This window comes from Cebidichthys violaceus, unplaced genomic scaffold (genome assembly GCF_023349555.1).
Source record: "Cebidichthys violaceus isolate CVI_PGR_0920_01 unplaced genomic scaffold, fCebVio1.0.p SCAF_75, whole genome shotgun sequence".
Taxonomy (NCBI): domain Eukaryota; kingdom Metazoa; phylum Chordata; class Actinopteri; order Perciformes; family Stichaeidae; genus Cebidichthys; species Cebidichthys violaceus.
Window position 1 is genome coordinate 695,239 of NW_027176959.1, and position 23,527 is coordinate 718,765.

The 23,527-nt window shown below is 46.5% G+C and overlaps 4 protein-coding genes and 1 non-coding gene across 9 annotated transcripts in view; all 5 read left to right on the forward strand.

Moving 5' to 3' along the window:
- The window catches only part of LOC137892087 (myosin-9-like), a 30,874-nt gene extending 27,771 nt beyond the window's left edge, over nt 1-3,103 (forward strand). For both annotated transcript variants that reach the window (XM_068737001.1, XM_068737002.1), the window contains 4 exons: nt 39-247; nt 655-763; nt 877-1,049; nt 1,361-3,103. In XM_068737001.1, the coding sequence (XP_068593102.1) occupies nt 39-247; nt 655-763; nt 877-1,049; nt 1,361-1,469 (600 nt within the window). In that variant the 3' untranslated portion in view covers nt 1,470-3,103. The remainder of the gene's footprint in view (nt 1-38; nt 248-654; nt 764-876; nt 1,050-1,360) is intronic.
- A 221-nt stretch (nt 3,104-3,324) lies between these two features.
- On the forward strand, nt 3,325-8,105 carry LOC137892107 (mitochondrial glycine transporter A-like). Of its 3 annotated transcripts, none has more exons than XM_068737026.1 (9): nt 3,325-3,393; nt 4,370-4,528; nt 5,291-5,391; nt 5,684-5,808; nt 6,007-6,091; nt 6,210-6,389; nt 6,723-6,891; nt 7,016-7,176; nt 7,267-8,105. In XM_068737026.1, the coding sequence occupies exons 3-9, from the start codon at nt 5,377-5,379 to the stop codon at nt 7,387-7,389; spliced, it is 858 nt and encodes a 285-aa protein (XP_068593127.1). In that variant the 5' UTR covers nt 3,325-3,393; nt 4,370-4,528; nt 5,291-5,376; the 3' UTR covers nt 7,390-8,105. The 3 variants fall into 3 exon arrangements, with proteins under 3 accessions (XP_068593127.1, XP_068593128.1, XP_068593129.1); XM_068737027.1 differs by having other exon boundaries at nt 3,334-3,393; nt 4,375-4,528; XM_068737028.1 differs by lacking the exon at nt 3,325-3,393 and having other exon boundaries at nt 4,159-4,524.
- A 1,334-nt stretch (nt 8,106-9,439) lies between these two features.
- Nucleotides 9,440-12,153, forward strand: rpsa (ribosomal protein SA). The gene is made up of 8 exons (XM_068737050.1): nt 9,440-9,506; nt 10,076-10,245; nt 10,402-10,520; nt 10,830-11,075; nt 11,383-11,511; nt 11,611-11,773; nt 11,876-11,896; nt 12,016-12,153. The coding sequence occupies exons 2-8, from the start codon at nt 10,113-10,115 to the stop codon at nt 12,108-12,110; spliced, it is 906 nt and encodes a 301-aa protein (XP_068593151.1). The 5' UTR covers nt 9,440-9,506; nt 10,076-10,112; the 3' UTR covers nt 12,111-12,153.
- LOC137892141 (small nucleolar RNA SNORA62/SNORA6 family) lies at nt 10,613-10,753 on the forward strand. Its single transcript, XR_011105396.1, has one exon. It is a non-coding gene; the product is annotated as a small nucleolar RNA SNORA62/SNORA6 family (small nucleolar RNA).
- A 1,721-nt stretch (nt 12,154-13,874) lies between the features above and the next one.
- LOC137892094 (ubinuclein-2-like) lies at nt 13,875-23,465 on the forward strand. Of its 2 annotated transcripts, XM_068737010.1 has the most exons (17): nt 13,875-14,568; nt 15,530-15,663; nt 15,785-15,886; nt 16,646-16,777; nt 16,895-17,001; nt 17,560-18,070; nt 18,265-18,335; nt 18,431-18,560; nt 18,794-18,900; nt 19,042-19,152; nt 19,557-19,700; nt 19,864-19,914; nt 20,017-20,059; nt 20,241-21,548; nt 21,737-21,944; nt 22,487-22,555; nt 22,798-23,465. In XM_068737010.1, the coding sequence occupies exons 1-17, from the start codon at nt 14,205-14,207 to the stop codon at nt 22,842-22,844; spliced, it is 3,639 nt and encodes a 1,212-aa protein (XP_068593111.1). In that variant the 5' UTR covers nt 13,875-14,204; the 3' UTR covers nt 22,845-23,465. The 2 variants fall into 2 exon arrangements, with proteins under 2 accessions (XP_068593111.1, XP_068593112.1); XM_068737011.1 differs by lacking the exon at nt 22,487-22,555.
- The last annotated feature ends 62 nt before the right edge of the window (nt 23,466-23,527 follow it).

A 23,527-nucleotide genomic window follows, 5' to 3' on the forward strand; every position in this document is an offset into this window, starting at 1 on the left:
TTCTTTTTTCTTTCTTCTTCTTCTTCTTCTTCTTTTAGTCTGACCAGATGAACGTGGAGCTGACAGCGGAGCGCAGTACTTGTCAGCGTGTGGAGGGGGCTCGGTGCCAGCTGGAGCGTCAGAACAAGGAGCTGAAGCTGAAGCTCCAGGAGCTGGAGGGAACGGTCAAGTCCAAGTACAAGGCCAATATGGCTGCCCTGGAGTCAAAGATCGCTGCGCTGGAGGAACAGCTGGACATGGAGACCAGGTGGGAGCCTCAGCCAAGGCTTTTATTCTGCATTAAAAGACACATTGGTGACTGAGCCTATGGCCCACTGATGAAAGTATTGCAATATTTATATATCTGCAGTATTACAAACTGGGTGTAGCGGCAGAGAGCGAGGAGGAGGGACTCTTAGACCCAGCTCGTTGTTCGGCTCATTTTCTCTAACCACTGTAGCATTAAAGCATGGTGGAACGAGCTAGCTAGCTAACTAGCCTGCTCCCTGCTACTTAGCTAGCTAGCTTGTTAATTCCACCCGCTTGCAGAAAATATGTGAAGACGAAGAAAGTTGTCAGTTGTAAAGTCAAGATCTAAATAGTTCCTCCACCACCAGGTTACAGCAGCCCACATTATGTGACGTTAGTCTGACCAGTGCTGTGCTCTTGACTCAGGGAGAGGCAGGGCGCCACCAAGCTTGTGAGACGCACCGAGAAGAAACTGAAGGAAGTCATCCTGCAGGTGGACGACGAGAGACGCAACACGGAGCAGTACAAAGACCAGGTCAGAGGTCCCCCGTCACCGCTGTCAACATAACAATGGTCGCAGCCCACATCCGGGAGAACGGACATCGGTACTCTTCTGCACGGCTAACGCTATACGTGTCCAAATTGCAGGTGGACAAGGCCAACTCTCGTATGAAGCAGCTGAAGCGTCAGCTGGAGGAGGCTGAGGAAGAGGCCCAGAGAGCCAACGCCAACCGGAGGAAGCTGCAGAGGGAGCTGGAGGACGCCTCGGAGTCGGCTGACGTCATGACCCGTGAGGTCACCACCCTCAAGAACAAGCTCAGGTGGGGGAAAAGGGACTATAGAGTCCTTTCATTATTATCCGTTCTACACAGATCTGATGACGCAGGTGAAGGTGTCATTCATTCAGAAAGGTGACCAGATGGATCCTAGTAGACCGAAACAACTATATACAAGAAACTAAATGCAGGACAGTGGCCTTTAAAGTGCCAAGCATGATGATCAAATTGAGTTTCAATGCAGTGAACTTTCCATCAGACCAAAGTCTTTAAATGTGTCTCTCAAAACGTTTAAGTGGTTCTGTACTTAAGTTTTGAATCGCTTCTTTCTTTTCCTTTTTTTATTTTTTTTTTAGGCGTGGCGACTTCCCCTTCACCGTGCGCCGCACCGTTCCCCGCGCGGGCATCGAAAGCGACGAGGACAGCGAGCTCAAGCCCGAGACCCCCGAGCCCAAGCCCGAATGAACCTCCACCGTGCCACTCGACTCCTTAGAACCGCACCGCGAATAGGCCGAATCCAAACACACTTAGGAGCACACATTACTGTACCTACTGAGCGGGCAGGAACACACAGGAGTCAGACTTAGAGACAGGGATTCGACCCGCTCCTCCAAGTTTAGCCCTGTGACAGTCTGATCTCTTTACCATTGACAATCTATGCATTCTTAACACACCTTCACACATACAGAAGCCAGTAAACTCGGACAATCGCCATGCTGACAAGGGTTTTTTGGTGGTGGTGGGGGGGGGGGGGGGCAAATTTTGTTTTGTTTGCTTCATTTTTTTCGTTCTCTGGGAAAAATCTAATATTTTTGTTAGGAAACATTACAAATATATTAGTCCTGATTTGGGATCTATTTTTCTAATTGAAGAAAGAGAAAAGAAAGAGAGAAATATTACATGGATGAAGACAGATTACTGGAAGGGGACCAAAGTAATATCTCAATCTATAGAATTGTATTTTATGCCGAAGTTGTTGTTTTTTTTTTTGTTTTTTTTATGATAATGGTTAAGAATGGAAGTGCTTCATGTTTATTATGCTCGCGCTCTCGCTTCAGTTTATAATGAAGGTTTATAAGCGGAAATGTATCCTATCAATTTAGCTGCAGTTAGTACTCGTGACTACGCTTTTTGGGGCTTAATAATGTAATATACACACACACACACACACACACACACACACACACACACACACACACACACACACACACACACACACACACACACACACACATACATATTCCTTGTGGAAAAATTGAAGGCGGATTTCCAGTGACACAATTGGGGACTCATTAACGCATACTGAAGGCATTTGATTGTGCGGAAATTTCTTAATTTTGCACTGAGTTGAGAAAACAAAAAAAAAAAAAAAAAAACACTTAAGCCTAGACATTATAAACCACTGCATTAGTGTTTTCATTGACGGAGAAGCTTGGAGGTTTTGGAAAGACTGCGTGCTCAGTCAGTAAGCGCTCAGACTGCCAACACACACTAAGGCCTTAAATGCAGCTGAATTCTACTGGGCGGGGTTTTGTTGGCTTTTTTTTTTTGTTTTTTTTCCTGGACATGCATTGATTATTGTTTTTTACATTTATTATCACTATCAGTGTTTTTGTTTATGTGCAAGTTTCAATGGGGTGACGGGGTAGTCTGTTACTCACAGCACACACTGTATTCTCAGAGCACAGCTTGCTGAGGGGAAGTACTTCATCACTGTAACCAATGCACACTGCACTCTGGCTGACGGGGCTTTGTGTAGACATGAGTCAACATGTGGTCGTGGCATTGAGCAGATGTGTAGGATGAGCGGTTTGATAGAGACCCCCTCGCAGGCTGTGCTCGGGGGCTGCTTTTGGCTCACACTGCTGGGAAGTGAGAGGAATGTGTTAATGACAGCTCACAGATTAAAAAAAAATAAAACACACACACACAAAAAAACAACAATCGCTCTTTCGCACTAAAAATCAAATGAAATCCAAAAAAAAAAACTGCATCTCCTCAGTTCTTTTCTAAGGTTTGTCTGTCTGCACCTCTGGAATGGAAAATCATATTGTGAAATGTTGGTATCATTGCAATTAAAGAGGCTTTCTAAACCGCTACATGTTGTCTGCCTGTGTCTTTATCATTGGCTCGTACTGATGTTTGTTTTCAGAGATGTTGTTTTTTTTTAAGTCAATACTTTGGGGATTATGTGTTTAGTAAAAGTCAGGTTTGAAGTCCAAAACTCGACTCCTCTCAGACTGAAGTTGTTGTTGTTTATGAAATGATGCGCTTTCACCAGCAGAGGGCAGTAGGGGTTTCTCCAGAAGACAGGGACACAGCGAGTCAGAACCGGTTTCACTCTTAAGGGAATAAAATATAGTAAACGAGGATTGCGTGAGACATTTGGGTGAGAACTTTTTTTTCTTTGTTTTCATATGACGCACGTTTCTTCTATAAGACATGACTAACTACGACTTATAATACAGCGTTTTGTTTGTAGGTAGTTTCTGTTACGTTTGTCACAAATGTAGATCTAGTGTCTTGATATAGCTAGTGGGGGAAAGTGATGAAGTAAATTTACTTCACAGGACTATAAGCTACTTGGGTATTTATACTTTCTACTTCACTAGAATTCACGGGATAATGTACATTTTTACTCCAGTTATACATCAATATTAAAAAAGAGCAACTATTAATATTGTTTCACTTACAAAACCAACGCATTGAAGCATTAATAAAAGTGATGCAATGCTATAATAATTGTACAACTCTTTAGGAAAGGACTCATTCGGTACTTTCACTTAATTGCTGATAAAGCTTATGTACTTTTACGTCAGTAAAATGTCGACTTTTTCTTGTAAAAGAGCAGTTTGTGGTGGTGGTTACTTTTATTGACGTAAAGACGGAGTTCTTCTTGACTGAATGTACGTTTGTTGATCTCAACTGCATAAAGTCTACCAAGCAGCATGTTCATGATGTTTTATTACATGTTTATAATGACGGATAAAAGACTCGTCACATTTTCTGTTGTTTTTATCTCAGGTACTAAGCATTTTTGCGGTGCCCCTTTAATAGTGACACAACGGCCCGCTGTTTAACCAATCAGAAGCCAGCCCCTCCGAGATGGGCGGGGCTTTCTCACCGTTTCGAAACGCCGCGTCATCGAGCAGGAACCGGCCGGTCTGAGTTTTCAATGAGGCGGTCAGAAAGTGTTTCACTGTCGCAGCACAGCGCTTTAGTGAGGAGTGGCGTTCAGGTGTGCGGGAGGATTGTCGCTGACATTTAAATTCGTCGGTGTTATTTTTTTTTAAACTCCTCGACGGAGAGAAAACTTGACTGCGACACTAACTGGTAAGGTGCGGATCCGCGCGCTGTCCTTTCAGAGCAGGAGGAGGAAGAAGAAGAAGAAGAAGAAGAAGAAGAAGAAGAAGAAGAAGAAGAAGAAGAAGAAGACGACCACCTGTTTTAATCACACAGGAGGCGCTCTGTCAACCGCGTCGTGTTTGTGTTCGTTGAACACAAAATTGCAACTTTGAAGGCGGGTAAGCTACAGAAGAACACACCTGAAGTATTCTTAGGCAGTTTGTTTTGTGTAAATTGATAATTCTGGCCCTGCCTGTAGCTATCACTCAGTGTGACACACCATGAGACCCATAGGTCAGTTAATTATCATGTGTTGAGCAAGTATCTCAAGTAGCTTATCTCCGACCTGGTTCTGATTGTTGAAACGGTTGAGCTGCATGCACCCTATGAATGCATGGTCAGATGATATGAGACACACACACACACACACACACACACACACACACACACACACACACACACACACGTTGCATTAGTTAATCATGTGTTCACAAGCACCAGATCCATCCTAATATGTAGCACAACGATCTTCGGTTAGTCGATAAGTAGCTCTGTGCTGTCTGTCCGGTGGTCGCAAATGGGAAGCACAGTGTCTGTCAGGTGATCTGTATATTTAGCCTACGGTGTGTGTGTGTGTGTGTGTGTGTGTGTGTGTGTGTGTGTGTGTGTGTGTGTGTGTGTGTGTGTGTGTGTGTGTGTGTGTGTGTGTGAGTGAGTGAGTGAGTGAGTGAGTGAGTGAGTGAGTGAGTGAGTGAGTGAGTGAGTGAGTGAGTGAGTGAGTGAGTGAGTGAGTGAGTGAGTGAGTGAGTGAGTGAGAGAGAGAGAGAGAGATCATCTTCATCCTGATGCAGACAGCAGGGCACATGTACCTGTAAGAGTGACTCTGTATGGCAAGACTGACCTTACAACTGAACGGCCACTTCTCATTGTTTCCTCTTCAGGTGTGCAGACAGACGCTTCAGAGTGGACAGCAGCAGAGCGGCAGATTGACAAAAGAGGACGAGTATTCACCGTCCCGAAAAAAACTATGGAACTGTCACTGGTGAGTCTAGATTCTAACATGAACTAGATTCTAGTAGATCTAAACATTTATTTTGAATAAATAACATTACAACAGTTAGGAATAGTAGCACTACTACCGCGACCGCTCGGACCATGTTACATCTTAACTACCGTAAGTGATAAAGTGTGTAATGTTGTGGCTCATCAACAAAATAGCTGCTTCACAATAAATTCTTTAAAGAATGTGATCATAACACAAATGATTTGAAAATAACTTAAGCACGCGATAGTAATGCTGCGTACGAAATCAAATGTTTCTTTCTATTCCTCAGGCCCACCCGGCCGTCAAAGCCTTCATGTGTGGCTCCGTCAGCGGGACCTGCTCCACGCTGCTCTTCCAGCCTCTAGACCTGATCAAGACCCGTCTGCAGACTTTGCAGAGCAGCGTGCAGCCCGGGTGAGTCCGTGTACACGAACGCACCGTTGCATCACATGTGGTGTTGCCTTACGACCTCCCAAAAAAAAAAAAAAAAAGAACTGCCGTGTTGACCGGACTAACACAATAGTACGTTTTACCTCGGCTAATCCTTGTTATCGCGCATGAAGGCAGCGTTCATTATGTCCCCATCAGCTTATCTGAGCGTTCCTCTTTCAGCTCGGGCAGAGTGGGGATGATGACGGTGCTCCGGAGCGTGGTGCGGACAGAGAGGCTGCTGGGACTGTGGAAGGGAGTCTCACCGGTTAGAACATAATTATTCTGTCTTTTACACCCCCCCCCCCCTCCTCCTCCCATTGAAAGTCCTCTCAGTGTATTAAAATGTCCCCTCTCCTGACTCTGCCCTCCCATCCATCCTGCAGTCCTTTGCTCGGACCATCCCGGGAGTGGGGATCTACTTCAGCACCTACTACTCTCTGAAGGAGCACTTCTTCCAGGACAGCAGCCCGGGGGCCATGGGGGCCGTGCTGCTGGGAGGCGGGGCCCGGACGGTGGCAGGGGTCTTCATGCTGCCGGTCACTGTCATCAAGACGCGCTTTGAAGTAAGCGAAGGCAGACGGACAGACATGCGTGTGTTCAGCTAACTGTTTCAAATGTTTATCCGTTCCTTTTTAACTGATTATTTTACCAATTTCTCCGTAACTTTTGGCTAATTTACCTTTTTTGGCTCATTGACGTTTTTTCGTTTTGCGTGTTGTCTGTGTTGAGACGAGTGTGTTGCGTGCATACTAAACTAAACAACGTGTGTGTGTGTGTGTGTGTGTGTGTGTGTGTGTGTGTGTGTGTGTGTGTGTGTGTGTGTGTGTGTGTGTGTGTGTGTGTGTGTGTGTGTGTGTGTGTGTGTGTGTGTGTGTGTGTGTGTGTGTGTGTTTCAGTGCGGCCGGTACAGTTATGGCAGCGTGACCGGCGCTCTGCGCAGCGTGTGTCGGACTGAAGGTCCCGCCGCTCTGTTCTCGGGCCTGATGGCCACTCTGCTCAGAGACGTTCCTTTCTCTGGACTCTACGTCATGTTCTACAGCCAGACCAAGGCCTCGCTGCCAAAAGGTCATTCAGCAACAACCTGCAGCATGTCATTGTTTATTTTTAAATCTTAATTTAAAAACAGTAGCTGTTGGTCTTGCTTAGGCTATGTATTTATTGAAATACCCACTGTCTATCTTCCTTCAAGAAATCAGCACGTCTGCTTCCGCCCCCCTGGCTAACTTCAGCTGTGGGATCCTGTCGGGGATCCTGGCCTCCCTGATCACCCAGCCTGCCGATGTGGTCAAAACACACGTCCAAGTGAATCCACAGCTGAGGACGGCCGAGGCCATCAGATACATCTATATGGTAACCGTCTCCCTCCCTCTTTTGCTTTTGGGCAAATCCGTTTGAACGGACTGTTTTAACTGTCCTTGGTCTTCCGTCTCGTCCTCTCAGGAACACAGACTCCAGGGGTTCTTCAGAGGGGCAGTTCCACGGGCCCTGAGGAGGACCATGATCGCCGCCATGGCATGGACCGTGTATGAGCAGATGATGGCCCGTTTCGGACTCGAGTCCTGAAGTTGATAAGAAGCTTGAGAGAGAGAGAGAGAGAAGAGCTCAAACTCAAGTCACAGAGTGAGGACGCCAACGTGAAACCGGAAGCTACTCATGAGAGCTTAAGATCTTTCACCAGAACACATGAGATGCAGACCGGTGAATGAAGACGGTCTGCACTTGCTGTCTAAAGACTAACAGGCACATTACGAAACAGGTGAGGAGACTTTGCTCCGTGAAAGGCGCTCTGCTGGCTTATGGCTGAAGTTCAGGAAGCAGATCTTTGGCCAGTGCTTCGTAGCTCTGGAGAAAGTAATTTAAAATCCCACCGGCACGATATGACGCCTTGTATTGCACATCAAGTTTTAAAAATAATTCTGATTATTTGGCCTCTGTGGGAATTCCTGTGTCCTGTTGTCACAGCTGTGATCTCTATGAGACTGCAGAGACACAGCATTAGTCTAGACGGTGTCTCAGATGCAGCTCAGACTTCTGCAACGCACTTTGACCCCTGCGCTTCTGTCGCACGCACACTGGAGAGACTCTTGAATGCCTCTCCAACCACGCAATGTTGTTCATATTCGTACTTTTTATTTCCCTGTAAAACAAAATGTGTGTTTGTGTATTAACTCTTTACATTCTTCTGCCTTAAAATGTTCTGATATTTGTCTGAAGTGTACTTTGATGTAAAGATGTTTACCGTTTTAAGTAAAGAAAGTAAAGCACTGTGCTTTGTGGAACATGAGTCTTGGTTTACTCATTTTATCAGCGTCAATGATCCAGATAGCGCCCGTGTCTCACGACTCACTGAGTTATTAGTCCAGGCTGTACAGGGGTCGCCGTGACACGACGGGTCTGATATTCAGCTCATTTCCAACCCGGTGATTCATCTTTGTGCTGTCAAATAGGAAATAAGGGCGAGGAGTGAAGGATTAAGACATGTTTAAAGTAAGACATTAAGCTGCTGAGCGTGCGCTATCTGCTGAAATAATTGGAATTATTATTTGGAATCAGAAACTCTAAGTATGTTTGAACATACAAGGAATTTGACTTGGTGATTGGTGCATAACAATAAACAATATAATTCTAAATGAAAATGTGAAAATAAAGTGCTTCTTCTTAGAGAGATATATATATATATATATATATATATATATATATGCTGACTAAACTACGACTCATTTAGATTTTTCTTCTAATTTGGTTGATTTTTTTTATTGGATGCATACACACACGTGAATAATTGAAAGCTTGATATCAATAATCTGTCTTTTAAACTTCATTTGACTGCAGGCTACACACCGTATGTGTGCCACGTGTTGACGAGCTGTATGGCACACTGTCAAACCCAATGAGTGTTTCCACCGTTGAACTGGCAAATCATTCATTTGGTGACTGATTTGTGAATTTTTTTTGACTGAATTATGGACCACAGTTTGAAAGGCTGGATATAAAATGGGAGCATAATAAATCAGACGAGTGACCAAAACGACTCTGTATGTGTTGGCAATCCAGATTTCTTTCTCAGAAAACAACTCCACCGTTGGAAGTTAATTCCACCGTGTGACACATCACTCTCACTCTTTCTTTTTTTAGCCTTATGTGTAGGATCCATTGCCTCTAATGTTTTGAATCAACACATTTCCCAATCAACCTATCTGCTTATGTGTCTGTCGCTGCGTCATTTACGTCTGCAGTGTCCTTTTTTAGAATTACAGAATTCAACGCTCTGCACATAAGACACGTTTTATTATAATTATGTCTCGTTGTGACATTGTGTACACGTTGTGTTCTCTTTGCCTGGAACTCTTTATCTCGAGCAAATAGAGTTGCAACACGGGTCAGTCTTTAACCGGCGAGTCAGTGTCTCGGCATTGTCTTAATATGGTCTTTCCATCTCCACTGTCTTAATATGGGACACCCATCCGACCCGCGATCCGACCTGTGGTTACCTCGGCTCCCATCGTTACAGCATATGGCACAACACCGCCCTCTAGTGGTGGACTTAGGGAAACGATATCCGCCCCCCACAATAACCAACCAATCACAGGCTTTGAAGCCGGGTACTTATAATACGTCATTTCCTCCCAGCGCCCTCTTTTTCACCGTGTGGTCAGATTTCCATACGGCGTTGTTTCGTGGTGAGTTTTTAATCCGTTTTATTTCGATAATAAAACTCAAAATGACGCCTGGAAGACGACGTGATGACAGACAGCTCTTAAAGCACGATATAAGGCGGTACAACCCCGACCTATCGAGTCTTTTTCACGTTAAATTATCCCAAAGAAGATATGCTAACGTACATAGCTAACTTGCTAGCCCCTGACACGCGCTCATCTCGTAGTGTTCCCCTCGCGCATGACTCTAAACACTTCTATGAGATTACTTTGGCAGCTAACCGAAATTAAATACAATTAGAAATCTGACATTAGAGATATAAGAGTAAAATTACGTAGACACACACTTTTGTTTGCATTTTGGTTTACGCTCTTCCATAACCCGGTAGTGTCTGTGCCTAGTTAGCGGTATGCTGAAGCCTGGTATGCTGAAGCCTAATAAGCTTCAGGTTTTTGCCCAATTAAAGAAGTAATAGTTTTATATAGTTGTGGTGTAATGCAGCATATAATTCGTCTCGAACTGTTAACATACTCCGCACTTTAGACGCAACCCGGCCGCGTTATCTGACCCGTTCTTCTTCTTCTTTATCCAGCTCTCCCATAACTCGTAACGCAGGGAAAGCGGTCACGATGTCCGGAGGTCTAGATGTCCTTCAAATGAAGGAGGAGGATGTGCTGAAGTTCCTGGCGGCAGGAACCCATCTGGGAGGAACCAACTTGGACTTCCAGATGGATCAGTATGTGTACAAGAGAAAAAGTGACGGTGAGTGGAAGAAAGTGAAATGTTGAAAAACAAACCTGGCAGTGTTTTTAAAAAAAAAAAAGTATTATGGCTATCTGCACCGTAGTCCTATAAGTTCTAAATGTAAATGAAGTTAGACCTTCTGCTTATGCCTTGGGGCTCTCCCTCAATCACCAGGTGTGTACATCATTAACCTGAAGAGGACCTGGGAGAAGCTGCTGCTTGCTGCCAGGGCCATTGTTGCCATTGAAAACCCAGCTGATGTGTGCGTCATCTCCTCCAGGAACACTGGACAGGTAAAGTGAAACTCCCTCGATGAATTACTTTCCTTTAAGACTGTAGTGATCGCTCGTTTACACAGCGAGACACTGGTACATAAACTGTGATAAAAGCACTCTGTTAAAGCCGGGCACTGATGTCGGTGTTCAGGTGTCGGAAGTGTGCGAGAGTGAGCCGGCCGGGTTTTCGCTAACACCATTAGGACAAGCTGTCCCATGACTGGAGTTTGATAGTGACCTGAGCCACAATTCAATTTGTGTCATGAGAATAAGAATCAGAATGTAACTGATCCCGAGTGTAACTTGTTCTTTCTGGTCTCTCTTCAGAGAGCAGTGCTGAAGTTCGCCTCTGCCACCGGTGCCACCACCTTCCACGGTCGGTTCACCCCCGGTACATTCACCAATCAGATCCAGGCGGCTTTCAGGGAGCCCCGTCTCCTGATCGTGACAGACCCCCGTGCTGACCATCAGCCACTGACTGAGGCTTCCTACGTCAACATCCCCACCATTGCCCTGTGCAACACTGACTCCCCACTGGGATATGTGGACATTGCCATCCCCTGTAACAACAAGGTGAGAACAACTGACGAAACCGATCATATGTAACATATTCCGTTTTGTCACTTGGGTAAATCCTTGACTGTTGCACGCCGTTAGAGCCCGGCGCTGTCTCGTCTGTGCAGTGTTGGGTGTAGGACGTGTGCTAAATAATAATGCTGGTTCTCACTCCGCCTCTCTCTAAACCACTCAGAGGAGGTGAGAGTAGAGGTCTTGCCACAAAATGTCAAACTTTTTAATATTTTGGTGTCCCACCTGTGGACCTTGTGAAGTATACATGTGTATAATGCAGATTTTCTGATGCTTATCTGCGACTGTGCAGGGTCACCACTCTGTGGGTCTGATGTGGTGGATGTTGGCCAGGGAGGTTCTCAGGATGAGGGGAACCATCTCCAGGGAGCACCCATGGGAGGTCATGCCAGATCTGTACTTCTACAGGGATCCCGAGGAGGTGAGACGAACACAGTGCGCCTTGAGAACTGCGGTGGCTTGAGGTTGCTGCATATTATGGGTTGACTTACACAATCTAATGCACACATTGTCAATGCAGATCGAGAAGGAGGAGCAGGCCGCAGCTGAGAAGGCTGTTGGGAAGGAGGAGTTCCAGGGTGAGTGGAGCGCCCCCGCTGCTGAGTTCACCCAGCCTGAGGTGGCCGACTGGTCTGAGGGTGTTGCTGTGCCGTCTGTGCCCATCCAACAGTTCCCTGCCCCCGGTAAGATCACTAGTTTCCTTTTGTAAACAACCTAATCGAACCTTCCACTTAATGTTTGTACTTTATTTGACACTAAACTTTTTTTCTCTTTTTTTGTTACAGCTGCTCCAGCTGTTAAAGCAGGTGAGATATTTTTGATTAAGTTTAAAATGAATCTAAAAATTAGCTGAACACTTCAAAGTGTTCATTTCACTACTTGATGCTAAATCCATTTTATCTATTATTTTTTTTCTTCCCTGCAGAGGACTGGAGCACCCAGCCTGCTACAGAGGACTGGTCCACCGCCCCCACTGCCCAGGCATCTGACTGGGGTGGCGCTACGTCCGATTGGGCTTAAATCGATCGCTATGGCAACAATAAACAGTGTTTTCACACTTTGACTTTGTTTTTCTGTTTATTTAAAGTGATGAAGCCAGTGGAACTTGTGACACTTTGTGTACTCACATTACCACTGTTCAATATTCAATTAGTTGATCCGGTATGGTACAAATCCATCACACTGCTGATAGAAGAGGAATTTATTCTGTGTGATACAGAATAAATTCACTACCATGTATCTGGTTAAGGTGTAAAAATGACCACAAATGTCAAAATACATTGATACGGTTTAGTGAGAACTATAAAAGTGTAAAATGGTGACTATAATGTGACTATAGGGTCATGTGGTTGTGGTGTCTGTCAGCTCCAGTACAGGTGAAGGGAGACATGACCACTTTGTGTTGGGCATTATTCAGCCTAAATCATCTGACCCCAAATGTTGCAACGTCCTTTTAAAAATGACTGCTGCACATTGCAGAATAAAGGGTCACTGACCAGCAACTGAAACTCAGGTCACATTAGAAGAAAAGGGCTAAATTACAGAGATCAGGAAGACCAGTAAAGTGTGTGTGTGTGTGTGTGTGGAAGTAAAGTGAGTTGGGTCTTTGCAGCTGATCAGGTTAATATAGACTACAGCAATAAATTGTAGACCTGTAATGATAGCTCAGGAGAACCATGAAAAAAACAAACAGGTAATGGTAACTGAGCCAATCGAAGTAGATTTAAATATAGCTGCAATAAATGAGGCTGTTTCGGTGTAACACTTTTGCAGTCTGTTCAAATGAAAATACTAAAGTGCATTTAAATGAGATTGATACATGAATACTGATACAATCTGTGTGATCTGATATCATTACTGACACAGACTAGCACTTCGGCTGGACAAAAAGTCTGACATGTATTAATATTTTCATATTGCAAAAATTAATTCATTTTAAATGACCTGAATCAACTCAACCTGGAATGCTGTCTGCATTAAAAGTGCTATGAACACTTGAAACACATGAAATCGCTTTATTTGAGAGATTTTAACTTATCAAAAACTGCATTTTTCAGCACTTCATTGATTTTTCTGCGTGTTTTTTTTTTTCTTTAACTTGACCGGAGCAGACAAGCACATACAACTATACCAACACAAATACTGAAATCAGAGTAATCATATATCTTATATAGCAAATGATATAGCAAAATATACTTTAAAAAAAGCTGCTTGTATAAACGAATGAATGAAAGGTTTGTAAAATAATTAAACTGTTTATGAGAAACGCAATATCCCCGTTCTTAAAACGCAATTCGAACTTGGCATGTATAGTTTTTAAAAAGTGTTAACTACAGCATTAATTCAAACTCCAAAATTTTAATCTGTAGTCTCTGCATCTGGATTACATAATTGTCTACTTTATTTTAAGAGCACATTGCAGAGATGAAGTTCACTCATACTTCTGAAGTTCACCTCTTTAGCTGCAGGGGGAAGATGGGGGATGTCTGGTTTAATTTCCGGATTTTACGAGCAACCAGGGCAGAAAAAAAAGCATCAGATAATTCCTGCCTGAAGTAAACAGTGGTGATGCGTTCAGGGGTCCGGACATCCCGCCCGTAGTAAACTGTGGTGATGCGTTCAGGGGTCCGGACATCCCGCCCGTACAGAACAATCGTCCTCCTGCACATTCGCGCTTGTCTGTCAGGTGGGCGTGTTTCAGCGCTGCCATTGGACAAACACGGTTCCTTTTCCTCCCCGGCTTCCGCTTTCCTTTCATACGCACGCCCAGCCACTGAATAATGATAATAATGATCAAGATGGCTACTACAGAATCCTCCTTGCGGTAGCTAACCTCCAATTTCATGGAAGCGCTCAAAACTGTTATTTCTCACAGTTTAAGTCCCTCGTAGGTGACGGGGGCTCTGCCGCGGACACTACTGTATGGATTAATACGGGCCGGGAGGAGATAAAAGTAATTGTGTTGCCCGCCGCACACATTCTGAGGAAGCTAGCTAGCAGAGCAACTAGCTAGCTCTAACGTTACTTGTCGACCATCTCCAGGTTTTAGCTCTCCAGCCAGCGGGCGGCTCGAGAGGAGTGCCGCGTGCCCGGTCGTCGAACCGACAGCGTCAAATGGCAGAGCCGAGGAAAGTACCGTTCGTCACCATCTCGTCGTTCAACACCCCAACGCCGACCCCGGAGTCCAGCAAGAAGCGCCGCCGCGAAGACGAGGCCATCGACATCACTTTTGGGAAAGATGGAGATGGAGGTGGCGGCGGCGGCGGCGGCGGCGGTGCTGCTGCTGCTGCTTCCACGGCGACGGCGGCGGTCGGGTCGGGAGGTGGCGGAGGTCCGTTCGGTAACGTGAACGCGAAGGGATGCGACGCAGAGACCGGGGAGGTGAAACCCACCGTCCGCCTCCACCTCCCGCTGTCAGAGCCAAGTGACCGCGGGTCCTCCGAGTTCAACTACGGCGAGCTGGTCAACACAACTCTTACTCAGGTTAGAGCACACAGTAGGCTCCATGATGGCTCCATGATGGGAGCGGGAGGGGCCTAACCTGGCATCACTTCGGAAGTGAAGTGCTGGTTGCTGTTGTGAGGCTGAGGTGTCAAACTTTGGATGTGTTGTTTATCGCGCATAGGTGGCGTTGATAAGGCTGATACCTAGTTAATAACTGTTTATTTAACTGTTTATAATAACTGTTTATAACTCAATATTGATTTGTTTGTTTATTGTGACCTTGGGCCAAAGTCTGGACGGGGTATTAAAGTCAGGAAAGTGTTTTAAAGGAGTAATCCAGGGATTTTTTTTATTAATTCCATACCTATAAAGGTGGGGGATTCACAAGAGACAAAAAAAAAATCTTGACTTTTAAATCCCTTGTGTGAGTGAAACCCCAGAAACACTGGATCCTCTTCTTCTGTTATACCCTCCATGCTGCGTTCAAGTCGTATGGGAAGTATGGGTGACGCAAGTGTGACTTCAGACACTATTATCTATTCGAGTTACTTTGGCTGATGTGAGGCGTCCACATTTGTTTTGATTATTTGTAACAAAGAAGCGTCAAGGCAGATGTAGCGGAGCTTTCAGAACAGTCAAACGTGTCCAAGTTGTGATTACAACTTTGTGTTGTCGTAATTATGAGTACTCCGATATGACGTGGACACGGAATAAAACTCCACGCCCTCATTCAGTAATTCAGACTCCCCCAGATGTTTAACAGCTCCGCTAGGAGCCACAGGAGACTTTAAACAAGTGTTTTCACAGTTGTTGTAGTTCTCTTCGTGACTAGTAACCCGATCTTCATGTAATAGAATTTCATTGCCCCCATTAAAGACATCCTGTCTGATGAGGTTCAGATCCCTTTTCACGAGAATAGGCACTCTACAGAGAAAAACATTAAAAAGCCACTTGCTCTCATGTCGTTATGTTCTCATTCCCCCCCCCCCCCCCACCTCAGGTAAAGCTCCCAGGTTCAACAGTCCCCAAAGGACTCGCCCCCCCCCTGGACCCCACCGACCCGTTCGCTGACGATGACCGCGAGAGACGGGAGGTCGAAGCGATGGCCAAGAAGTTTGAGAACAAATATGTAAGAGTCGTGTTCTGAAGACGCACAAATCTGTTGTGACAGCTGTAACCGCGTGAACGCAGAAGGACGTCTGATGTATGCATTTTTAAAATGTTTCTGTGTTTCGCCTCTTGTTTTGCAGGGCGGTGTGCCAAAGAAGAAGAAGAAGGACAGGATGCAGGACCTCATTGACATCGGCTATGGCTACGATGAGACGGACCCTTTCATCGACAATTCAGAGGCGGTGAGTTCCCTTTTTGACGAAACACGCGCGCTCTGCACTTTCTGCATTACTCATGTGGGGTCACTTGTGTTGCTTAATAGTCAGCAAACCGCCTAGACTTTAAATCAAAATGAAAAAAAGTCTTTTCTTTTTTGCGAAATATATAATGTTCTGAAGTTTTCTGTTTCGGGCTGAGGGTTGACTGAGATCTAGGGTTGTTACTAGCGATTATTTTCATTGTCAATTAATCTCTCGACTATTGTCTCGATTAATCGACAAGTTGTTTGGTCTGTAAAACATCAGAAAATGGTTTAATTGACAGTTAATAGTTGCAGCTGTACTGGGATCGAGCGTGGTTTTGTCCCAGCTCCAGTTTCTACATTTTCTAAGTGGATTTTAATTATTTCACAATAATTATACTCAAGTTTAATACATAAAGTTGTCAGTTCTGCTTGTTTAATTGTTTATGTATTTGAGTATGGTGTAGTGGACGGAATTGTCCCACAATGCAACGTGACATGACCAAAAAAAAAAAAAGTTCAAAAATCTCCAGGAAAACGTTTGTCGCTCTTAGTTAAGTTTAATGGTAGAATTGGTCGTCTGAGGTTGCAGTTTGATGCCGTCTCGTGTCTTTACCTTCTTGTATACTAACAGTGCTGCACAGTTAAGTATCATGTTGAGTAAACTTGGGACTTTCGTTGTTATTCTGAGCCGTGGTGAAAGGCTGGCGCGGCAGTAGAAGGAGAACTAACGGTAATTATGCTTCTCTGCGGGCCTCAGTATGACGAGCTGGTCCCGGCCTCCCTCACCACGAAACACGGAGGCTTCTACATCAACACGGGCACGCTGCAGTTCAGAGCGGCGTCCGACTCCGAGGGAGAGAACGCCGGCGCGGACGACAATCGCTTCAAGGTAGGCTCTCGCGCCTCAGGCACGCTGTAAAGAATACGCAGCCAAATATGTCCATTTTCTGAGCTATTCCTCTGAATTAAAAAAAAAAAAAAAACGACCGCTGCACCTGTTTTGCAGAAGACGAAAGAAGGCGAGGAGCGGGTGATAAAGAAACGTCGAAAAAAGCAAGATGGTGGAATTCTGGAGGACAAGAAACCCAGGAAGAACAAAGTACCAAAGCCCGGGTGAGTGTTTCTATCACAAGCTTGTGACAACAACAGTTTAATGAGCAGATTGTTGAGCGACCGCAGACATCGGAGCAATAACTCTTATTTATATATATATATATATATATATATATATATATATATATATATATATATATATATATATATTTTTATATATATAAAAATAAAAGAGTTGAGTAATTGTTTAGTTGATCAATAGAAAGTCAGTGAATTGTTTGTCTTTGATCGTAAGAAAATGTCAATTGCAGCCTTTCAAATGTGAGGATTTGCTGCTTTTCTCTTTGTGAACGCTGACATATTTTTATATATGTATATATATATATATATATATATATATATATATATATATATATATATATATATATATAAAAAATATATATAAATATATATATATATATATATATATATATATATATATATATATATATATATATATATATATATATTTTTTTTTAGTTCCCTGCTCTTGATTTCCCATAATTCCTAAACTCAATTCATGTTTTCCACGCGAGTCAATGAACCGCCCTTCTCCTCGTTATGCTCCCGTCCTGGCAGAGTGTCGGCCCTGAACGTCCATCGGCCGGAGAAGAAAAAGAGGAAGAAGCTGATGAAGGATTCCATCCACCTGGCCAACATGCTGCGTCGCTTCACCCGGGAGAAGGAGGAGTTGCGCAAGAGGGTGCCTGTGGGTTTGCCGCGTCCCGTAACCGCCGCCGCCACCGCCGCCGCCAAAGCGCCGATCGCCACCAGCGCGCTCCTCAACGCCCAGTCCAAGGCCGCCGGCGGCAACGAGTGCAACATGACCGACCTGGCCGCCGACCCGGTCGTGATGTCGCTGCTGGGCTCGGCCAACAACGACATCCTGCAGGACATGATGGGCGACCTGGACTTCGGGATGCTGGACTCCCCTCAGCCCTCCAGCCCCCTGCAGGGAGAGAACGGCTCCTTTGGGATGGGACACAAAGCCGGCGGCAGCAGAGTGTCGCAGGGCACCGTGATGGCCCCTCCCCCTCTGCCCAGCGGACTCCCGGCGCCGCTCGCCAAGCGCATTGAAGACCTGAGATCGGTACGAGCTTCAGCACTCCGCTGGATCACGTGTGTTAGATCGGAGCTGCAGCTAAGAGTTCCTTTCTTTAGTGATTAACCTGCAGATCATTTTTTTTTTGATAGTACTACAGATATAGTGGGGTAAAAAAAAGAGCATCATGATCATCCTCCCTTTAATGAAATATGAACACACTGCTTGTCCCTTTCACACAGGCGTCCCGTCTGTTTGACGCGGAGGGAAGGAAGAAATTCTTCACACTGGACATGAACAACATCCTGCTGGAGTGAGTACCGTGCCAGATGTTCACTGTTTTTAAATGATAACAACACGTTTGTAAACCTCTCACGCTCGTCTCTGCGTGTCTTCACTCGGCGGCAGCATCGAGCTGCAGGTTCAGGAGCAGCCGGCGGAGGTGCGCGCCGTCGTCTACTCCCACCTGGAGGCCTTTGTGCCCTGCAATAAGGAAGCTCTGCTCAAACGCCTTAAGAAGCTCAGCCTCAACATCCAGGTGCGCTGCTTTCTGCTGTCTGCTCTTAACATGTCTGTTTTGATTTGCTTTAAAAAATGTGCAGGATTCAATGGTTAGAAGTCGCAGTAAAGTGCAATGTTTGGCCATGGAATAATTCACCACTTTGTTTGTTAAGTTAGCGCTTCGTTGCTGCCAGGTCTGCTGATTCTATATTTAGCGTGTGTGTGTGTGTGTGTGCGTTATTTTTGACTGTGCCTGTCCCCGTCTCCCAGGACGACCGCCTCCGAACGCCCCTGCTGAAGCTGAAGCTGGCGGTGTGCAGCGTGATGCCGGAGCAGATCGCCCGGTACAACATGGACTGTATCGCCAAGGTGGCAAAGTGAGGACGCTCATAGAGTCGGCCGTGACTCGCAGCTTATCGCAGAATCTGTTTGCTTTAAAAAAAATAAATAAAAAAAATCGTATTTCCATCCTCTATGAAGTTGTTGTGATGCACCGATGTTCATCTCTGTGCTCACAGGCAGCAGTCGGGGGAGGGAGAGAAGAACGGGTCAGAGGACGACGACGAGGAGAAGCCAGGGAAGAGGGTGATGGGCCCTCGGAAGAAGTTTGTGTGGGACGACAAACTCAGGTCAGTTTCAGGGAGGAAGGGAGGCTCGTTTCTTGTGGAAGTGGCAATAACAGGGGAACCCATGTGTCCTGGAAAACTGTTGTTTTGGAAAACCAATTTTCCAGTCAGGTAACGACTAAAGTGGCTGAAACCCTGAATAATGTAAATATTAGTCACTGCTGGTTGGTGACAGTGGTAGTTTCTCTTATTTTCTTATTATATGATCAATTTCTTGTAATTTCTAAGTATTTGAGAGACGGTTGTCACAGATAGATCAATCACATTTCCACAGAGAGGAACATATTTTAGTGAATGACGCGACGTCCGTCTGTCATTCCAGCTCCACCATCACTGAAAATGCACATAATGTACCTGTGATTTTTTTTTTTTTTCCCGTTGTGACGGAGTATTTCCATCGCGTGCAGGTTACTGCTGTGCAACCTGGTGCGGGTGAAGCTGGGCTGCTATGAGCTGGAGGGCAAGAACTCCCTGTCTCTAGAGGACTACCTCAAAGCCTTCATGGAGACCGAAGTCAAACTTCTCTGGCCCAAAGGCTGGATGCAGGCCAGGTACGTGACCGCTGAGGATTATTATGTGTTGGTTAGTATTCACAATAGATAAGCGCTGCCTTGTATGTCTTCTGCAACAGCTTGAACTTTCTTTTCGTAGATTCCCTCCACAATGAATCTCTCTGGAGTTGATGTTTGTGACGTGTGTTTTTCTGTTTTGCAGGATGCTGTTCAAAGAGAGCATCATGGCTCACGGTCACCTCACAGGCTACACGTGAGTCACGTGACTTTTTATGAAAAAAAATAAATATATTATTAGAGCCAACTCTTGTCTAGCTTGTTCTCACTCCTTTTGTGTTGTTTTTTTGGGCTCCAGTGCAAAGAAAAGGATGGTCACTACTCCCAAGGCCAAGCCAAAGGTGAGACTTGACTTTCATATCGACAGTAAAGAGTTTGGTTCTTGATAAAGACATGAGTGTCATTTCATAGGATTATTACACGACGGACACTCGTCTCTTCCTTTTAACATGACCTGGAAGTGTGCGATGCATTTCGGTTATGATAAATACAGCTTGTGTTGATGTTTCTGTGTACTACCAGGAGGCCGCGTGGGTTCAGCGGTCCACACCCTCAGCGGGCACCACTCCCTCCCCCGCGGCCCAGGTTGCCAAGCGACCGCCTCCGTCCCCGTCCGAGCCCATATGCGTGGATTCCCTCGACGAGGACCTGACGGCCCCCTCGCTGGACTCCATCTCCCAGGCCCTGGCCATCCTCGGCAACGCAGCCAAGGGCCTGGCCCACGGGGACAACCCCCCGTCCCCCGACGGACCCAAGGCTGCCACCAAGCCCTCCTCGCTCCACGTCTCGCCGCTCATCCAGCAGCAGCAGAAGAAGAACTCCGTCGGCACCCCCAGCTCCAACGCACCTCACTACATCTCTACCTCTTCGTCCATCTCCACCCCTCTGTCTCGGCCCCTCTCCGTCACCTCGGCCCCGCTGCCCTCGGTGCGGGCGGACGGGATGGGGCTCGTCAAGGGCACGGCGCAGGTGCACAGACACTCGGTGTTGAACACTCAGAGGACGTTGGCTGTGGGCGTGGCCAAGGCCAACATGCCTGGCTCGGCGTCGTCGCCTAAACCGCGCCCGCCGCCCACCGCGTCCCCGCTCGTGGCCCCGGGATCGAAGGCGGGGGCCCCCACTTCCGGCCCCCTCAAAGGCAGCAATAATAAAGGCAGCGACACTCTCATCATCGCGTCGCCCCAGCCTCGGTCGCACGCCCTCATGTCCTCCTCACACATGCTCCCCAAAACCTTCCAGACGTCTCGCCTGCCCCACACCCCGCTGAGCAAATCCTCCCCCTCCCTCACTCAGACTCTCTCCGGGGTTCAGGCCCGGCCGCAGTCCAACTTCATCACCCCCATGCACGCCACCCTCACCAAGTCGGCCCACAGCAGCATCCCGCCGATCGTCAAGCTCACGCCGCGCCCCCTCAACCCCACCGTCACCACCTCAGCCTCGCCCTCCGTCTCCATAAGCCCCAGGTCTCAGGCAAACCCCCCGCTACACCAGTACTCTGCCAAAAGCGCAGTCGGGTACCGCCCGGTGTTCTCAGGTGCCCAAGGAGGAGCGGGCAAGCAGGTGCAAGTTAGCTACGCTCCTGCAGGAGGCCAGAAGACGCTCAGCAACAACAGCACCACCAACGCCAGCCTTATTAACACCATATCCATAAGCAAGCATTCAGGATCCAGTGCCTCCCCCACAATAGCCTCTGCCAACCAGGGCCAGCGTCAGAGGCCGGGGGGCGGGACACCTCAGGGGGCCAAGCCGGTCGCGTCTGTCCCAGCGTCATCCGTCTCTTCTCAGTTGCCCCAGGTTTGCACTGCCAGCATGTCCAGATCAAAACCTGTAGTGAGTGCTTCCTTTTTGTCTCAATGAATTATTTGAACACATTCACATGTTCTGTGCCGTAGTTTGATCATTCCACACTTTCACTGGTGGAGGTGTTGTCCGCTTTACGGCCCTGAGTTTCGTGTTTGCATACAAACAGAGGGAACGTGTTTTTCTTTCCGACACAACCTCTCCCGTCTTCTGCTCAGGTCTCCACGGCGGGCGGCAGCAGTCTGCTGGGCTCGGCCTCGTCGATCCCTCTGGGGTTCGGGATGCTCGGGGGCCTGGTGCCCGTATCCCTACCCTTCCAGTTCCCCCAGCTGCTGAACCTGCCCCCGCTGGGCACGGCGGGCTCCAGCACGGCGGCCGGCGGCTCGGCGGCCAGTAGCAACGCGTCGTTCTCCACCCTGACCCAGAGTGAGTGACGCACGCAGGGGGCAGAAACACGGACGCGGCTGAAACATAAACGACGCACCACACGTACATTTACAATCTGTGGCAGGTTGCTAAATATGATGTGATGTTTATTTAAGTGAAATATTCATGTTTACACATTGGGGCAGGCGCTGCCTTGTCTGGTGTTTCTGCGTAGGCTTTGTTTTGTGTTTTATGTCATAGCACCGTTTGTTTTACCATCATATCGTGTGTCAAATGTAAGCTTGTGATTTTTCTCCTGTTTGACATTATTCCATTCTTTTTGCTTCATTTCTCCCCAAAATGTCTCCCTTTTCCCCCACCTTCTCTGCCAAAACGCTGCCCAATCCTGTCTTGGTTACTCCCCCCCCCCCCCCACCACCTCACCTCATTCGCCCAATCCCCTCCTCCGTTTGGCTGTCATCACCCGCCCCCTTCACCTCTGTACCATCTCTCTCTCCCCTCCCCCCACCCCCTTCTCCTCCCCTCTCCATCTGTTCCTCCCCTCCCTCATCGGTTCTTGTTCCCCTGTCCTGTCTCCTCAGATCTGTATAAGAGTCTCCAGGCAGGGTCTCAGGTTGCTCTGCCTCCTCACTTGCAGCTCGCTTTCTCAGGTAAAATCTGAACCCTCCCTCCACCCTCAAAAGCCTGCTCCATTAACCCCCCCCCCCCCCCCCCCCCCCCCCCTTCCAAGTGTCTGTTGTTCTCTGTCTCGGGGTCGTCCTGTTCTCTGCTCGTCTGTCGGTGGTGGCATGTCTTTCTGTGTGGTCATTTTTATCTCGTCCGACCTCCGTAATGTTTTATTCTGTCTGATGCTTTTCACTGACATTTCAAAAACTGTATCATTCCCATCCAGATGTCAGTCAAAACCAGGGAGGAGACGCTAAGAGGAAGACGCTATGATACAGCTGGATTTCAAAGTCCCCCAAGTGTGTGTGTGTGTGTGTGGGGGGGGGGGGGGGGGACGCTGTCTAATGAAATGACCATGTGACGTGAACGTGACTTTTGGTGACAGGTGGACAGGTCTGAACCGAGGACTTTGTTACACTTAAGATACTTGATCTGAAAAGATCGGCTCAACTTTTCATGAACACCGCAGTTTGAATATAACTTTTTTTAAAAACAATTTGATAACTTTTAAATACTATTCATGGAATTGTTCAATGAAATGACAAATACAGGTTGTCAATGTTTACAACATAGACCTATATCACTGTGGACAGGGAGAAGGAACGAATGGGATTTTTAGGTGCGTGTGTGTCTGAATGGTAGGTGGGATTGAACGTGTGCCTTTTGTATGTCTCCCTCTCTGATGCATGGTCAGTGTGTCTATCTGGTGCTGTTTTTATCATAATGTAATTATCACTGATACCTGTAAGAAATGTAAACTGCAAATAGATTGAGCTTTTTCTTTTCTCAACGAGAGCTGTACACTTTTTCATTGTACTTGAATTCTTGAATGAATTCTGGTCTGTATAGAACTCAAACCTACTTTTAATTAAAACTCTTTCCCTTCAACGTGGAGATATTTGGTAAGTTTATACTTTTGACAGCAGTGAAGTCAAGTGAGACTATTACGACACAAA

What these genes read in the sequence shown, in the direction of transcription:
- LOC137892107 (XM_068737026.1), top strand. An exon ending in CAGAGCAGCGTGCAGCCCGG is followed by an intron (nt 5,809 to 6,006) that starts GTGAGTCCGTGT and finishes TTCCTCTTTCAG; the next exon opens with CTCGGGCAGAGTGGGGATGA. An exon ending in CCATCAGATACATCTATATG is followed by an intron (nt 7,177 to 7,266) that starts GTAACCGTCTCC and finishes TCGTCCTCTCAG; the next exon opens with GAACACAGACTCCAGGGGTT.
- rpsa (XM_068737050.1), top strand. Translation starts at nt 10,113, where the DNA reads ATGTCCGGAGGTCTAGATGTCCTTCAAATGAAGGAGGAGGATGTGCTG. An exon ending in CCATCCCCTGTAACAACAAG is followed by an intron (nt 11,076 to 11,382) that starts GTGAGAACAACT and finishes GCGACTGTGCAG; the next exon opens with GGTCACCACTCTGTGGGTCT. An exon ending in TCTACAGGGATCCCGAGGAG is followed by an intron (nt 11,512 to 11,610) that starts GTGAGACGAACA and finishes TTGTCAATGCAG; the next exon opens with ATCGAGAAGGAGGAGCAGGC.
- LOC137892094 (XM_068737010.1), top strand. Translation starts at nt 14,205, where the DNA reads ATGGCAGAGCCGAGGAAAGTACCGTTCGTCACCATCTCGTCGTTCAAC. An exon ending in AGCTCAGCCTCAACATCCAG is followed by an intron (nt 18,561 to 18,793) that starts GTGCGCTGCTTT and finishes CCCGTCTCCCAG; the next exon opens with GACGACCGCCTCCGAACGCC. An exon ending in GTTCTCCACCCTGACCCAGA is followed by an intron (nt 21,945 to 22,486) that starts GTGAGTGACGCA and finishes CTGTCTCCTCAG; the next exon opens with ATCTGTATAAGAGTCTCCAG.